Below are 17,829 nucleotides of genomic sequence, written 5' to 3' on the forward strand. Positions count from 1 at the left end.
AGTTGCTAATAGTGAAATAATTTTCATATACATTGTAACGACATAGATGTTATTAAATAACGGTACGACGTTACATAATATTATTATTACACATTGAAAACGTTGAAGTAATTGAAATTCCTTAGACTTGTATTCAATTACAGGTTATTCTATACAAATTCATTTACTCAGTCTGTGGGGATTGAATACGTAGAATGTCTTGAGTTCTTACGACGTGCTTTTTAGTGTATAGCTTAACAGTGATAACATTATTATATGTAATGTATAACAGTATTATGGTGCTATATATTTTTTCTTCGTCAACAATTAACAAATAGTTATGCGTTCGAATGATACGCGACAGTTTTTGTCACTCGGAATGCGTCGCGCGTAAAAATACCGAACGGAAAATCTATCGTTGTAACAGCACCAGGTTTGCGACATTCCACATTCAAATAACTAAGCATTCTGTCTGTCGCTTTATATTGTACCTACACGACAATTTGTGATACAAACTCGAGTAGGAGAGCATCATGACGAAATTGTCCACTACAGTGTTTGTTCAGTGTAGGAAACAAAGTTCACTCAGTACGAAAACACTCATAACTCAGGATTTACGGGCTACTGTTACAAAGTGGCCGGTCGGCCGTTAAATAGAGCTGCGACACGCTTTTAGTCTGATAGCCTGGCTATTGGCTATTTCGTTTGTTACATGACAGTGTTGTACCTAAGTGATAAGTAAGTTCGTGAGATATGAGCTGTTTTCAAAACTGGAACTTTCAGTATTATTAGACTCCCCTGAACTTTTTTTTTATGGCCATCAAATGGCCCTTCTCGTTGTGTTGTAGAATGAGGGAGTGTCAAAACCCACCATGCTCCATGTCCATGTTAGAATTCTATTATTTATTTCCAGTTTAGTCTTTCTAAATGTCTTTTCCAACTATATGCGCTGCACAAACGCATTTTCGGAGCGATAATTTCCATTTAACGTAACTGAAAACTATCGAAGCAGATTCATCATTTTCATTTCCAATTTGTTTACCCATAGTTTTAAAATATAGCCCAAGGGCAGGGTAACAGCTTACTTAGTGAGTTTACTTGCGTCAGTATACTCGTATATACTTGTCACTTTATTTGTACATATTCTGAAACGCGTAGGGCTGGCAGCGTCCCGTTTTTCATTTGTTTTTAGGTTTCTTTCCACAAGGAAGGAAAGGTAACAGAGATGCAATAGGTAAGGCAGGTCAGGCGCCTTCTCATAGGTCGAACAACGTACGGTAGGAGTGATCAGTTGCTAAAAATAACGAGACATTCGGCTTCCTTATCAAATCAAAACTTAATTGATTGGCGATTTTAGTTTGAAAATAATAGTCTTATTGCGTAGAAGGTGTGTAAGAGCAAAGCTAGTAACGCGCTACTTTCTTAGGCGATTTTGCGTTATGGCATCTCCGCTAGTCATTTTGTTCTCAATGGTTCTTTCAAATTCATCGTTTCATGTCGGGCTGCGGTGTGGTAACAATGCGTTTGTCGTCCGGCGCACAGACGTTCACTTGTTTTCATACAAAACGCGCGATGTGACTTGTCTAGCGGTTGCGGTACCGAGACGCCCCGCATGGTTGCCGCACCGACACAAAACGTTTGAAAGAAACTTACTATTTGCTTCCATTGTTGATCATGGGGTTGTAGAAATTAAGCCATTAAGCATTTCGGTAGGTACCAAGTCATAAACTAAGTACACATAAAATCAAGGTCGATAATATTTTGATTAATCTGCAAACACGAAGATTGCAAAAACCAATAAAACAAAAACTTAGATGCTCGTAAATAGCTGATAAATATTAGCTGTATACATATTTTGTTTACGAAAATAAAACAAAAACTTTATGCACTCTGGTCTCAAACTGTTAGTACTAAAACTTCGAATAAAAGTACACTATCTCGCCTTCAGTGGGAGTAAATATTTGTGACAAACTATCCGCGAACTCATGCTTTTAAAAGTATTTAAACAAAACTTTGTGTACAATCGCCATGAGACAAATGAGCGTCGAGACCCGTCGGCGCCATTACTCACTTATTTTTGTCTCTGGACACACCGACAAATGTTTTAAATGGTACATTAATCTGTTCAAGTTATTTTCCTGACCTAAAACGAGAACTATTTCAGCTCAATAGTTTTTATTGCGATTTAATTTATTGTTCTATCTTTACGGTATTTTTTTTAACTTTATTTGTTACTAGCCGTTTTCCCGCGGTTTCACTTACGTCCCGTCGGAACTACTGCCCGCACCGGGATAAAATATAGCTAATATTACTCGGGAAGAGTGCTTTGCAAAAGTGAAAGAATTTTTGAAATCGGTTCAGTAGTTTCCTTTAAGAGAACCTATATAGGTAGGTACACATTTAAGCGCCTGTCATAATAATGTATTTAAAGCATAATTTAAACTTAGAGAAGTGTCTTCATTTAAACTCTAGGAACGCTAAAGTCTAAGCTCAAGAACTCGAAACTTGTTACACAAAGTCCAGTTCTAAGATCTGTAGTATCGTAGTATTTTATTCATCAATCAGAACCTTCGAGACGGATTTTCATATCATTTTGGAATCTTTAATACCTACGAATTTGAAAAAAAAAACAACTGACAACTAGTCTTACCAAGGAGTATCGGGTTGCTTAGGTAACTGCTTTAAGAAGGTCAGATAGGCAGTCACTCCATGTAAAAAACTGGTGCGTATTTGGTCATACTGGAAGCCGACCTCAACATAGTTGTGAAAAGACTCGGGATATGATGATAATATCGGCCAAATAAATGATGATTTGCGCACTTCCACCCATCTTCATACTGATGATGATTTCGAAAAAGTTCGAAAAAAGCAGACTAAAGTTTCTAAGCACTGATGATCGAAGCTAGTTTATCGATAAGTTGGCAGCCCTATTGTGCAGTCTGGCCTGGTTTGTTAAAGCAAAGGGTCAACAGACCGAGGGGCGTTCTATTTGCCGTTCGATTTAATAAGGGATCGTCTATTCTGATGATCGACATTTTTATAGTCTTTGTATGTAAACTAGGGTCTACAAAGTTCCACAGTTTCTAGTGTCTAGTGTGTTCGACGCTTTTATTACACGTTAATTTACATATAGACATATTCCAACGAATAGAAGCATGGATAATATGAGAAATTTTAAACCGTGTTTCTTTTAAGTTTGTGTCGCCACAAGATACGGACCAAAAATAATTTTGTAAAGAGACGATAAGCCCTCTCCAAACTTCATGAGTGGGATTAAAACGCGACTCCATTGTGATAACACAACACTTTGTGCTTGCTTTGAAATTATATAAAAAATATGTCGTTTTAATATTAAAAGACAAGCTAATACTAAGCTTTAGAGAGCAGCTGTAGTTTTCGCAAACTTTAGCAGTTCAAGCATTAATTGCAACGTCATTTTTCATGCACGGCTTGCGACTGACAAGTTACTGGATAATATAAATCAAACAAAAGCGTCTTAATGCCTTCTGCTATTAAAAAATGAGTTTTTAAAATTATGAATTGTAAAATATGGTGTCTAAATGACCAGTTTTAACCTCGACGCAAAAAGGAGGGGTTGTAAGTATGACCGCTGTGTCTTCTTGTCTATTGCACCGTTAACAAATGAACTGATTTGTATGGGGTTTCAACAGTTGTAATAAGAAAGCCGTTGACAAGCTTAATGCATTTCACAACAAGACAGGACAAGTTAACCTAACCTATGTAACTAAACCAAAGTCAACTAGCTATGGCACGAGTTTTCCCCATATTTGTTTGAAATCCATAAATTCTTGCAACAGTCGCGGTCGGTCAAAATGAACAACTCAGTTTAATCCCATTAACAGCATCGCCAAAGATTAGGACCATTATTGAAAGGATTCGCGCCAAACAAATCTCTATTCTTTCGCTAACTAAGAGGATTACTGACGTAATCAGACCACGTCAGAACTTCTGACTTATCCAAGCTTCAGTTATAATTGGACTGTTTCGCCAAAACAACTGAGAATTAAGTCTTCTGATTTAGATTGGCGAGGCCGATGATAGGTTGTGAAGTAGGTCAAGTGTTGTGTCTGTTGAGAATTAGCATGTATGGGTGAAGATCGAAGGTGTGTATGTTGGTCCTCACTTCCTCAGGTATCTATTGATCGTCGAACACCCTTACTAATAGGTATTATAAATGTAAAAGTATGTTTGTTCTTCTTTCACACAAAAACTACTGAAACATGGCAGTATTTAGCTTATACATCAGAATAACATTTTGGCCACTTTTTATCCGGTTGCGGGAAGAAGTTTCCTCAGGAATCGCGTGAAACCGTGGGTGGAAGCTAGCTTACAATAATATAGCTACAAATATTCAGGCACATGTACGAAAGCACTCGAAGATTTTGACCTTTTTAAGGACCTTGTTTATAATGTGAATATTCCAAGTAAATCTAAGGGTTCTCGAGAAACCTGCGTAAGTGGTTCGTTGTAACTAGAGCCGCCATGTTTGAATTCAGACGATGTAAGACGATATAACTGGTCCTTAGAGGCGTTGGCACCAATCGTCCATAGACATCGAATAAATAGTCCTCGATTTATTATTATTCAGGCAGACGAAGTATTGTCTGAGAGCATATCTCAATATCGACACTTGGTAACAGTATTTTTTTTATTTGTTTTTGTCTGGCTTTTGTTTGATAGAATATTTTTGTCGTTGTTTTCTAACACTGTGGGTGCAGCGCGAGGGAGTGCCAGAGTTCTATAGACTAAAACTCATCATGTTCCTTCTTAAGCCATCCATGTACCAGGGCCGCAGTAACTCTTTCGAACGATCCCGCAGCCTATCCTTTTTTAACCTTGAACTAAAAAAGCGAAATTATCATAAAAAATAACGATGTTATAATACTTAAGTATTCTTTGCCATGCGACAGATACGAATAGTTCGTATATTTAAAATAATGGCTTGTATGTTTGTGCGTCGTTTCGCTTGTTTGCGAGTTTCCCCTATTTTCCCGTACGTACTTATCTTCGCAGAACTAATAACACATAGCTTTTGTTCCGACTACGTTATGTTTGCACGAAGGGCAATGTTTATGGGGTTTTGACCTTGATAGCTTAGTTTTTTATTTGTTATTGATTTTACAGTAAAAATATGTTAGATGCTTTGTAGATTGCGATTAAATTTTACGATAAAATAATGCGAGTTTATAAAAACGTGAAATCTATCGTGAGAAACCCTATAACAATCTTTCATTACAAGGAGACATGCTCATATAAAATACTAGCTGTTTTCTCACAGTTAAACCCGCGTTCCGGGGGTAACTTCTTTCCGTACCCGAATAAAGTACCTACAGCCTATGTTACTCGAGGATTTTAGCTTCCCCACAGTGAAAGAATTTCAACGCAAAAATACAAGATTATCGTCAATCTGAAACTTGAATACTACGTTTTTGTAAGAAAGTACTAGAGCAAAAAGTGATTTACAAAACATTATATTTAAGCCGATTTTATTTACCGATATAAATCTTTGTCGATACAAATTGATATACCGTCTAAGATTATTATAGGGCTATAAGCTTCTTAAAGAAATTGCTTCAGACATCAAATCGTTTTATATTTGCATAGGGTACAATCCAAAGTCAACATCGCTCGCAAATAAGACGTAGAAAAGAAAAATGTATTTGGAATTTTTATAAACAGTCTGTGTTTTAGGGTTCCAAAGGGTAAAACGGGACCCTATTGTTTTCGCTCCTCTGTCTGTCCGTCTGACACCAGGCTTTATCTCATGAACCGTGATAGTTAGAGAGTTGACATTTTCACAGATGATGTATTTCTGTTGCCGCTAACAAAAAATACTGAAAACTGGAATAAAATAAGTATTTTGGGGGGATCCCATTCAACAAACGTGATTTTTGCTCTGGTACGGAACCCTTCGTGCGCGAGTCCGACTCGCACTTGGCCGGTTTTTTTTGTGTTAGATTAGACGCTGTTTAAAACTTTTATATTTTTAGATTAATTAAGTCATTATGTAGATAAAAAAACCGGCCAAGTGCGAGTCGGACTCGTGCACGAAGGGTTCCGTAAATTACAGTTAAATCAACCTATCTCAAAAACTATAAGAGATACTTTGATCAAACCAAAAATCGTTGAAAGAGTTAATTAGCATGCATCACCTCTATTTTTTTTAGAATTTTATACCCCGTAGTTATAAAAATAGAGGGGGGGGGACATACTTTTTACGACTTTGAGAGCTGATATCTCAAAAACCGTTCACTTTAAGAAAAATGTTTTTTAGAAAACTTTATATCATTTTAAAAGACCTTTCCATTGATACCCCACACGGGTATGTACATCGAAAAAAAAAATTTCATCCCTCAGTTACATGTATGGGGGGCCCCACCCCCAATTCTTTTTTTTACTATTTAGTGTCATATTTTTGTAGCGGTTCATACAACACATATTCCCATCAAATTTCATCACTGTAGTACTTATAGTTTCCGAGTAAATCGGCTGTGACAGACGGACAGACGGACAGACGGACAGACGGACATGACGAAACTATAAGGGTTCCGTTTTTGCCATTTTGGCTACGGAACCCTAAAAAACTTAAAAGCAACTTTAGATAATCTAAAATAATTAAGTTTGCATCACTTATCGCTTCTTTGCTTAGAACTACTTAAATTTTTCAAAAAAATATATACCCTCAAATTAAATTACTTTTTAAGTTAAATATTCTTTTTTTCATACGAAAATGCCTTTTAAAAATGCATCTACAAAACGATTAGCCATTTTACGTAACTGGCAACATCAGCACGTATAAAACTCTTTATGAATCATTAAATAGTCGTTAGGCCAAACTGCAGTAACAAACAAACAGAAATAGAAACATTGTTGTAAAACATTTGTCATGTCAATGCTGTGAAAACTTCCATCACATACTGGAATATTACTTAACCTTGTAAAAAAGTGGTATGCGCCTTCGGCAGCAATTCTTTTAAACATCGTTACTCAATACTCAATACGTTATTGCATCGTTAATAAAAAAATAATGGATTAAAATGTTAATATTTTAAACGTTATACGTTTAAAATACTGAAATCATCCCTTCTTTATAAGAAGGGATGATTTATCGTCGCCACTGTTGGAAGGACAATAAAATATGACTAAATATTATTATAATCTTTACAAATTCTTTCACTAATATTATAAAGGTAGCAAGTGTATGAGTAACACTTTTTCTCGCGAAAAATGCTGATCTGATTTTGAGTAATCTCGTCTGTAATAGCCTACTCGAAAATCAGAATAACATGCAGGCTACTTTTTGACTAGATTCGTGTAGTAGCTGGTCACACCGCTGACAGGACCTAGTATACAAATAACATTTTACAAAACCTTTTCATTTACCATTCTCCGAGGAGCAATAAACCCAGGTACATTTCCTCCCTTCATTTGAACCGCAAGGATCCTTAATTTCCGACAAACTATATGACGTCACCCGGGAAGACCGGCCTCAACCAAATTGTTCAGTTAACTGAATTTATGTACCAAGTACATGAACCCTTAAATAGGGCAACACAAATTGTGGCTTTAGGTCACGACAAACACGAATGAAAAAGGGAAAATACAAGTCTAAAAATCCTTAGTAGGATTTTGGTCCTTTGATCGTGATCGAAATGAATATATCTAGGTGATAGTAATATTCTGAAATTGGCTTCTGCCAGCGATTTCACTCGCGTCATTGGGAACTACTTGAGGAACTACCAGATAAAAAGTAGCCTACAGACTTCTTCGCTATCCAAGGAGATTAGCGTGTTCAAGCAAAACAAATAAACAAACTCTTCAGCTTTATAATATTAGAACAGATAATCAAATAACGTCCACATTTTTGTTAAGCAGTTTAGAAAACTCGAAGTCATCGCGATAAGCAAACGGTTTTGGCAGATGTTCAAAAAGTCCTCGATTCTCTTCCGCATAACGTCGTAAACAACTTGCAAATCGCAGGGAAAAGTGGGAGAAAACCAGCTTTTCCTGTTGGCAGAGTTAACTAGTTACGTATGACAACTAGGTCGGCCTGATAGTGACTTCGGTGGCGTGATGCGAACGTGGAAAACTCCAACTGAATCATTTTTTTGTGACCACGTATGTTTGTGGCTTCAGGTTATGGCCTTGATCTTACTGTTCATTATTTTAATTTACCTATTAACCTCTTGAATGTCACCTATTATAAAACAATAGAAAAACAATTGTGTTTAATTGTTAAAATTATTATTTATCGTAACGTTGAATGAAAATTGTATGAATGTCAATGCATAAAATGAAGTTGAAGCTAAGAGTACAAAAAATAAATATTCTTTATATTTCGTTATCTAAGAATTGCAGACACATTAATAACGCTTATAAATTGACATTAAGATTTGTTTCAGAAGTTTAGGACCTCAACGATTGCAAATACGGCAATTTGTTACAATTACTTACCCTCAGATGACAGTAGAATTAATTTGAGCGTTTAAGGCTTTATTAAGATTAATTTAGAGAGTAACAGAGACCTTGAAAAGTCATAGACCTGTAGTAAAAGGCCAAAAACAGTATTGGTAAATTACGACTTCGTTCTATAGGTCTATTAGGTCTAGGTGTTACAATATGTTTTTATTAGTATGCATATGAACGCAAAGTAATTGTAGTTTATCAGTTGTGTTAGCAACCATAACACAAGCTAATAAATAGCTTACCACTTACTTGGCTAACCGACTTTGTGTGGTAGGTGTCCCGATATTTATTTATCTCGATATTAATACTGTAAAAAGTCAAAGACCTCTTAATAAAAGGTCCAAAAAATGTATTGGCAAATGCAATTACTTCTGAATGAGTGCGGTTGCACATAGTTGTTTGTGTGCGGGCGTCAGTCGACCGAGTGCATCGCAATTGGCTTGGCCGCTTACTCGACTGGAAACTAAGAGTATACTAACTTTGTTGAACCTATGTTATTTTTCACGTTAGTTGCAATATGTTGTACTTTTTAGTCGGAATCTGAAGGGTTTCTGTCACTTTTTGTGGTCTACATCTTCGAAATTAGGAACCTAATAAATTAAAAACTGATTCAAATGAGGCTTCATTTTATAACGCACCCAGAGCGCAGAGGGCTCTTGAAGATGTCTAAGAAGTCTGTGAAATAACAAAATAGATAGGAGGTCTAAAGTAACACATTTTCAATATTACACCGCTCACGGTTTTTACCCGATTGCTTTAGAAAGAAGAAGGTGTATGATTTACACTTTTTGCTTCGATCCTTACAGAAGTAAAGAAACCTACCCTTTTTTATTTTAAAATATTTATATATTATTTTTTTTAAATATTATTCGATGAATATTATAGCTGCTAAACATTTTTAATATTTTAAATGGCATGCTATTCAATCTTAACATAACCCGTATTTCGCATATTCATTCAAAACCTAAAATATTTTCGAATACATATTTTTTATTCAGTATGATTGTATAGCTTAAGTATATTGGATGAGGAGGTAATATATTTTTTAGGTATATGTATAGGTGAAGGTACCTACTATGTAAAAGTCCCTACCTGAACTCAAACGTAACACTTTGAACTCGAATGAACTTGTAAAGGGATTTCCTGGCTGACGATTGAATTCCTCTTGCAGGACGCAGCCAATAAACTTCCCCATGTTTTTCAACTGAAGGCTTACTCATAACCTTAGGTATATGTAATGTGGCTACCTCAATACGTCCTTATACCTATTGAATAACATGGTGTAATTTTACTACCTAATTGAGTTCATGTAGATTGTAGAGGTATGCATAGCGAGTTGGAATTTTCTCAGGTGACGCATTTCTGTCGCAAGTATATCTTACAAACCAATGGCTAATAAAAATGTGAAGGAAAACATCTTGAGGAACCTGGACTATAAAGTCTGAAATCACCAACCCGCATTGAGCAAGCGTGGTGATTTAGTCTCAATCCTTCTCCGTGTGAGAGGAAGCCTGTGCCCAGCAGTGGGACGATAAAAAGGCTGCAACAGTAACAACAACAGTATGACAAAAAAAACTTTTATTTATTAATTTTAGGAGACAGCAATGAGCGTTACTTATATTAACATGTGTACGAAACTCTTCGCCCGCAAGTCCGATTCACACTTGGATGGTTTTTTAAATTAAATATTTTTTCTAGATTGGACGAAAATATAAAACCCAATATAAGCTTAGAACTGCCCTAGGTACGATTTAACCCGTTTCAATATTTTTTTACGCAAACAGCACAAAAATATCATGCAAATTCTAAATCCCTGTGAGCCGGTAAAAATACATGAAATAAATGAGGCATCCACCACACCACAACTTTACAACGCGAACATAACTTTATTATTTCATCCGCAATTCAATCAAGTTGTGTCGAAGGACCAAAAAAGTACTAGGTAACCTTATTTACATCCCTTTTAAGGTGAAAAAGAGACTTTCAATGTCTGAATTGAAGCAAATTTTTTTATAGACTTCGGTAAAAACGGTGGTAGATTTAATGGTTCTCGGTAAGTACCTATTGGTATATTGGAAGTTATGTTTACATAAGTACCTACTACCCTATGTTGTTGTGAGTGGCAGACACGAAAGGAAATCAATCTATAGTAACCTCATAATGTATGCTTCATGTCATAATATTGTTGGTAAATATTTTCTGTAGTTGAAGTATACCTAAACGTAAAGATATAGCTTAGTTTAACAAGAATAAATAATTATTTTCATACGTTAGCTACTGAACATTCTAATAAGTTTAATAGTGTGCTTTTCATGCAAGTAAATACCAATTTTCGTACATTGATTAAAAACATCAATTGATAAAACTTATCAACAAAAATCAAATTCATTTTTTTTATAATATTGTATTTGACTTAGAAATATTTGATAAAACGGCAATACGTCTAAAAATAGTAGATAAAAAAACACAGGCCTACTTCTTGTTTACCAAAAAGACAACTCGCTATTTTCATACCCCGTTGTTTACTAAAAACAAAAACACATCGTGAATCCTCGTAGCACGTGCGTGCGTACTCCATCATCCACCGGATCACTACGTCACCAGGGGCCCGATTCTCCTAAGTTAATAATGTCAAAATTGAATAGAAATCGAATCGCAATATGATCGCAATAGCAGTTTTAACCATATCGGGCATTCTGCTACTAATATAAGACCAATCGTATTCCAACGACATTCGATTGGTTTGGGATTGGTCTGCTATTTTGGTATATACGGTAGTTTGTTCTACAATCATTTGCAGACAAAATGATTCATTATTGAATGACAGAAAAGGATAAATACGTCGATCGCAGTCGAATGTGAATCGTATGTCGCTTAAGTAAAATTAGGAGAATCGGGCCCCAGATCACACGCCTATTGATCTGATACCATCTCGGAATTAAACCATCTGGGACGGTGTCTCGCTCCGATTAACATGCCGCACGTTTGTGCTAAGCTAATAGGATAATTTGTTTTGGATGTAAACAAATAAATATATGTGATATAGATTAGGAAATTGGAATGACATGATGAAACAGGTGTGATGATGACGTATGCAGTCTAGTACAACTTTACCGCTCTATAAGTGTGTAAGTGAGTGTCGTATCATATCAAATCATTACCAGGTCTCGTCTAAAAATTTGCCTAAGTATATAAATTCAGCCATTTTGTGTTTCATGCATGCGAAATAGTGACTTCAGGGCGGTAAAAAATATTTGACAAGAGTTATATTTCTCTGCCTTTCGATATTGCAAAAAACACATGTTTTCCCTCCATTGCACTTGTGGCTACCAGAATTTCGTCGTTAACTAAAATAAAAAGAAACCTTAATAGCCTTATCGGCTGAGTAGGCTAATAAAAGGCTTTGTCGGGACTTGGGCCGAGTTATTCACTTAGGTCCCCCCCCTCGCTCGAGGGCGACCGAAAGCTTTCAACCTTGAACTGATGTATTAGACAGACTCGGTCAAGTTTACGAACCTATTTAGTTTGTTTCTGATACATTGTGAGACCCTTGAGATACTTGTACTTGCGGTTTGAAACTTATTTTATGGAAATAGGCTGAATGTGACGTCTTTGTAGGTACGTAATAGAAGGCTAGAAACATCTTTCAAATTAATTTCTCACCAAGTCTAGGACTGAATTTGTTACACTTACTTTACAAGTAGTTAACATCAAACAGAACAAAAATAAATAAAGCATATAATTTAATTCCAATTTTATCTTACAGTGACAAAAATAATCTACGCTTTCTCTGAAAGTCTTATAATCTTCACAAAGACGCTTGAATAGAATGAACTCACAATTACTTCGAAACAAAATCTCTGCCGAAAACTAGTTACTCCGCTTTGCGTGTGAGACGAAGAAATATTGGGTAGAAAAGTTGTGTCCCACTTTACATATTTGATTGACAATATTCTGTCTGTAATTAGGAATCGTCACGACTCGGTCCTTGGAGACGGAAGACCAATTACGTCACTGAATTTGAATTCGTTTGATTAATGTTTACAAACCTTTGAAAAATCATTGAACCTGTTTACTCTATAAGCATGTTTGTGTATTTTATATTAAAGAAATTCAGGTAAGGGAAGCGTAGCCTTTGGCGTTGACTGCTTAGCAAATATGAAACCAATCGTGGAGGATTGGAAATGAGTATTCAGGTCACGTTACGTAGGTCAGCTTACTGCTGACTTGAGCTTGGATTTCTCGTCTTTAAATAGAAAAGAAATATTGTTTGAAAATGTTTGCTTTTGGACAATGACATAAAAATCTCAAGGGATTAAACATTATTTCCGTTTCGGTCGAGTTTTGATGATTTAATGCCAATTTTACAGTTCCACTGAACCGAAAATGACGCCCCACTTATTTTAATATGCAGGCCCCATAATTTTCAAACAAGCCATCACAAGCATGCCATACGACACATTAAACTGCGGTAACGACCAGGAACTAAGTCGGCATCTCCATATTACATGCCACGTCACCATCTAACCGAACGTCATGCCGCGAAAAAAAATGACTCATAAAAATTCCCTAGCACATTTCATTTGGGACCAAAAGACCATAAGGCTGTCCCCCCCCCACGTCAGATTTTTGTAGGACAGTTGATCGAACCGATTTTTTGTCGGACGTTCGTAAAATAATCTACTGACCGTTTTTTTATGTGTGTGCGTTGCACTATTGTTATCAGTGTTTTATTTTTTTCCTACAAAAAATCGGTCTCCAATTGTCGGACGTGGATGGGCAGCCTAAAAATCAGAGTACGCAGTCCCGTAGATAACTGCGTATCGAGATAAGCCGGCAACACTAATGCGTTTACATATCGAAGCCATTAGCGCCACGCTTTGACAACGTTGCGACATTGTAGTGACATGTGGACAGCAACGGACATATTGTAGCGTAATCTCAAATGATATTTTATTTACGCAACGGGTTTTTTGGGGAGATTACAGTATGATGAATACGGTAGTTGGTAACTAGTCAAATTGAGTAAGGCCCGGTTGTTCGAAGCTCGGTTACGTCAAGGTTAGGGTTAAATTCTAGTTGAAGTAAAATCAACAGGGTTTAAATTCAAAAAGCGTTGTTGAACGCTAAAATTTGATAATAAAAACGTCAAATTAACCGTGGTCAAAATTGACATCGGTAACATTTTAACTTTAACTTTACGGTAACTTACGAACAACCGGGCCTAACTGTCAAAATTGTTATTGTCTATATGCAATTTTTTTGCAAAAAAAAAAGTCAATCGATAAATTAAGGAGACGTTGTTTTAATAAGCTTTACTTAATGAATAATGAAAATACTTATTTTTTACCTAGTTAGATACTCAATTGTAGGTATTAAAGTGACATAAAAGATTACCGTTAGAATAACACTGCACAGCATAACGCGGAAGCAATTTAAAAAGATGAAGCATGATCTCAGTTCTGTAACAGCTGCTACCCAATTGAACCATCGGGATTTGCTGATTCCACATCCTTTGAATCAAAGGACCAGATTCTGTATTAAGTTCGGTCCCTTCGGTCTGTCAATTTCATTCAATTTCAGATTTTCTTCCTACAGTAACATTTTGAATTTACTCGATCGAAGTTACCTATTTAATTCTCTTTACATACTCCTGTCATGTATTACGTTATATGAACAACTTTACTTAACCTTAAGGATGGCGAGACGACCTAGGCACCTACCATCGAAACTGATGGGCACTGTTAAAAGACTGGGAAATGAGAAAGCAGGATAGGAAGACCTACACATTACCCACGCAGACGAAGTCGCGGGCAACAGCTATAATAACTGTACTTACCTGTTCCCTTTTTCTTCAGTGTCTAAGCTGCGGGGAGCACGTACGGCCATGCGAGGTGGCACACACACCGGCTCCGGAGGGAGAAAGGGTCCCGGGTGACGGCGCCAGCAGCTCAGCACACGAAGACCAGGTATACTCACCACTTTCGACAACAACAGCAAATAAGTTCTAACGTACCTAGTTATAAGATCCTTTTTTACCTACTTAGTTCGCAATAAAGATTTTGAATTTGAATTTTTAGTCATTAATATTTAGAAAACAAAGTCGTATTATTTACGTACTGACAATTCAACTACGGCCAAACCGATTTAGGTGAAAATTGGGTACCTCAGATTTGGATACGGGATACGGGGATACACTCAAGATATACACACAACGTTCGTACAGAGGTTTCCACGGGTTGCCGGTGAAACCGCTGGCAGAAGCTAGTTCTTATATATTTTTATTATTTATTCCAAGGGGGGAAATATCTTGGCTAATTATTTACTAGGTACTCATACATGTAATGAATAATACGTGTAATGTAACAAAAGATCAGTCACATATGCGGTTAGTGCTACGTCATAGGCGCTACCACGCGGTGACCGCAAGCGCGTTATTCCATTAAGTATTCAATTAATTACCTACCCGACCATGCAATAGTATAATAAATACAATAATAAGTACAATAATATAATAATGCCCTTGAAAATAATGCGAAATAATTTAATTTAAAATGTTTTTTTTTTTATTTTTCAATGACAACTTCTCCCAAAATACGAGATTATGTCTGTACCTACGGTATAATTTGGGCTAATTTACTAATTAATTCTACGATTTTTACAGCGCCGTATAAGTGAAGATGTGGTTTCATCACGAAGTATTAATCCATTTCAAGAAGATCCAGGTCAGTGACCATGACGTACATAAAAATAACATACAATTATATCTTATCAAACTAAAACTCCGCTAAAAAAATCTACAAAAGAGATTAGACAGCTATGGCTAGCAGAACTGTATACTACAATATACCTATCTAACTACTTTAAAGCAATTCTAACTAATTCTATTGGCTCCAAGTTCATAATAATTGCGTTATCAAACTTTCGTGGAACTCCCCACAATTGTGTGAGGCTAATTGGATTCAAACTGTGGACAAAACTAATCGTTTCTGTGTACGAAACATTGTTATCCGCTGTCATCAAGCGCTACGCTACGGAGATACTGCTACGCCGTAGCCGCTACGAGTTTTGTAGACTACGAATAGACAGCGTGAAGTTTCATAACCCGTCTTTAACTGGTTGTGGCTCCGTAGCTTTTCAACGGATGAACAGATTTGGATAAGATTAAAGCTGGTATTTATTCTAGCAGTGATTCTTAGACGAATTTTATCAAAATTAGCTCAGCTATTTTAAAGGACATTTTATGCCCGTCAATGGTGTTATGATAACGTAATCAAGGAATCTGTATAGTATGTTTATTTTCAGTGGAAACAGAAGGCATGCTAAGGGCACCTCGATACTACAGAGGAATATATTGTCCATCAATCACAAATAGTTTTAAGGTGAGTACACAAAACTTTGATTGTTACACCACAATAGTAAGTAGCAATCACTAGCCTATACTGAAAATATATTTCGTTTTTTTTTTTGCAGAATAAGGCAGTAGAGTTATCATACCAAAGATATTCAAGGAGGCAGCGACAAAAATCACTCATAATGGTGAACGTTGTTGACTTAGCACTTAAGGTAACAAACATTCGCATAAATAATACTCTACCCTCAATATTTAAGAACAAACTTAACCTATTTTCGTTCGTAGTCCTTTGGTACAATTATAAACATGGAGAACAAAATGGCGAGCGGAGATGTCATAACGGAAAATCTACCTAGAAAGTACCGTCGCAAATATGCGGGTGTAACAAGAAACGTTTCTGGCTCTGCCCCCACACGCCTTCTTTGGAACCCGCCCATTTTTTTGTAAAACCAAAAATATTTTAAAGATATATCAAGGAACGAGAATGCCTCGTTACCTCACTCTTAACTGAGCGTTTTGGTAACGACCATGTACGCATATGACCTAGAAAGGCGTCTGACCTACCTGTCTTACGACATCTCCGTTCTTTACTTCCTCCGTGGCCACAATCATGACCGTAATAAAAGTTTTTATTGGTACCCTCCAAAGAAGCCCAAGCCATTCATACTTAGATAAATAATGTCTTTCTCTAATATTACGTCTATTTCAGATATGTCTAGCTGTTATTTATACAGTCACAAACAGAGACGGTGAGTAAATTGAAATAGTTTTTTTTGGGTTGTTTCTACAAATCATAATATAATAAAGTTGTCTGGGATTTCATAAAAGTAAATTACCAATTATGTTTATTGAAATAAAAAGCTTGGCCCTAAACCGAATCTCACAAAGTGTTATTAAAACAGAACAAAAAAATATATATTTTAAATTAAAATCGCATTTGTAACAAATTAATTTATGGAATGATTCTGCTAACATATTTATAGTGAGTTACACCATTTAATTATAACGATAAACGAACCATTTTCAGATGTCAAATCACCGCTTTGATCAATGGGCGGCAAGTACAAGTATAGTTATGATATGGTTATCATTATAATTAAATGGTGCAACTGGGTCTTAACACATAGTCAGTCTAAAATCAACATTTATTTCACAGTAGCAGCACCAAATCCTTATCAAATAGCGTGGACAGTCGCGTTCGCGTGGCTCAACGTGGGAGTGTGTCTGCTCGGCTGGTGGAGATGTTTCGCGAACAACTACCTGCACTGGGCCGCAGCTGCTACCTGGATACTACTGATCGCTCAAGGTACAGTTCCCGGCACGAACCTTTAGATGAAAATTGGTCGTAATTTTTTAAACTTTAATCAAACATGATTACAAATAAATTATAGCCATGTCCAAAAGTGCACAAAGGTATCAGTAAGTGCCCGATAGGTACCCGAAATAACCGTAATTGAATTGGATTCTTTATTATTAAGCTACAGTAACTCATAAGTTGCAATAATAACAAGCATTATCTTGATGGAATGAAGACTGGCAGCAAAGGATTAAACATGTTGCGATGTCTTAAAAACTTTTTTTTTGTAAAAGAGTGAAAAGTGGTCCTTTGATTTTGCAATACCAATGTGGCCAAAGCCATACCTATTTCGAGATCTAGTCTAGTGTTATTTATGCTTTGCATCTTTCCCCAGGTCTCAGCGGTCAAGGTATTGGCTTCCAAGAATCCCAGAACCAAGTATGGTACATGCTGTTCATAGTGTTCGTACCTTACGCCATGTTACCGCTGTCTCTGATCTGGTGCATCATCATCGGGACCCTGACCTTCCTCGCTCACGTGCTGGCCACAGCTGTAGTTATTAAAGAGAGCATGGAAGACACGAAGAGGGCTGTCAACTGTAATATTAATGTAAGTTTCAAAAACATTCAAAAAATTCATCATCATCTGCCTAGCCTTTTCTCATGTATGTTGGAGTCTCTTCCAGTCTAAATCCTATCTGACCTACTCAACC

General features: G+C 36.4%; 1 protein-coding gene across 4 annotated transcripts in view; it reads left to right on the forward strand.

The window, feature by feature from the left end:
* The window catches only part of LOC110376590 (adenylyl cyclase 78C), a 135,124-nt gene that overhangs the window by 107,787 nt on the left and 9,508 nt on the right, over positions 1-17,829 (forward strand). For 3 of the 4 annotated variants that reach the window (XM_064034918.1, XM_064034917.1, XM_064034920.1), the window contains exons 4-10: positions 14,325-14,435; positions 15,131-15,191; positions 15,772-15,848; positions 15,940-16,032; positions 16,530-16,569; positions 16,977-17,126; positions 17,512-17,726. In XM_064034918.1, coding sequence (XP_063890988.1) covers positions 14,325-14,435; positions 15,131-15,191; positions 15,772-15,848; positions 15,940-16,032; positions 16,530-16,569; positions 16,977-17,126; positions 17,512-17,726 — 747 coding nt within the window. The remainder of the gene's footprint in view (positions 1-14,324; positions 14,436-15,130; positions 15,192-15,771; positions 15,849-15,939; positions 16,033-16,529; positions 16,570-16,976; positions 17,127-17,511; positions 17,727-17,829) is intronic. The other variant, XM_064034919.1, reaches the window with a different exon arrangement.

Source organism: Helicoverpa armigera, chromosome 5 (genome assembly GCF_030705265.1).
Source record: "Helicoverpa armigera isolate CAAS_96S chromosome 5, ASM3070526v1, whole genome shotgun sequence".
NCBI lineage: Eukaryota > Metazoa > Arthropoda > Insecta > Lepidoptera > Noctuidae > Helicoverpa > Helicoverpa armigera.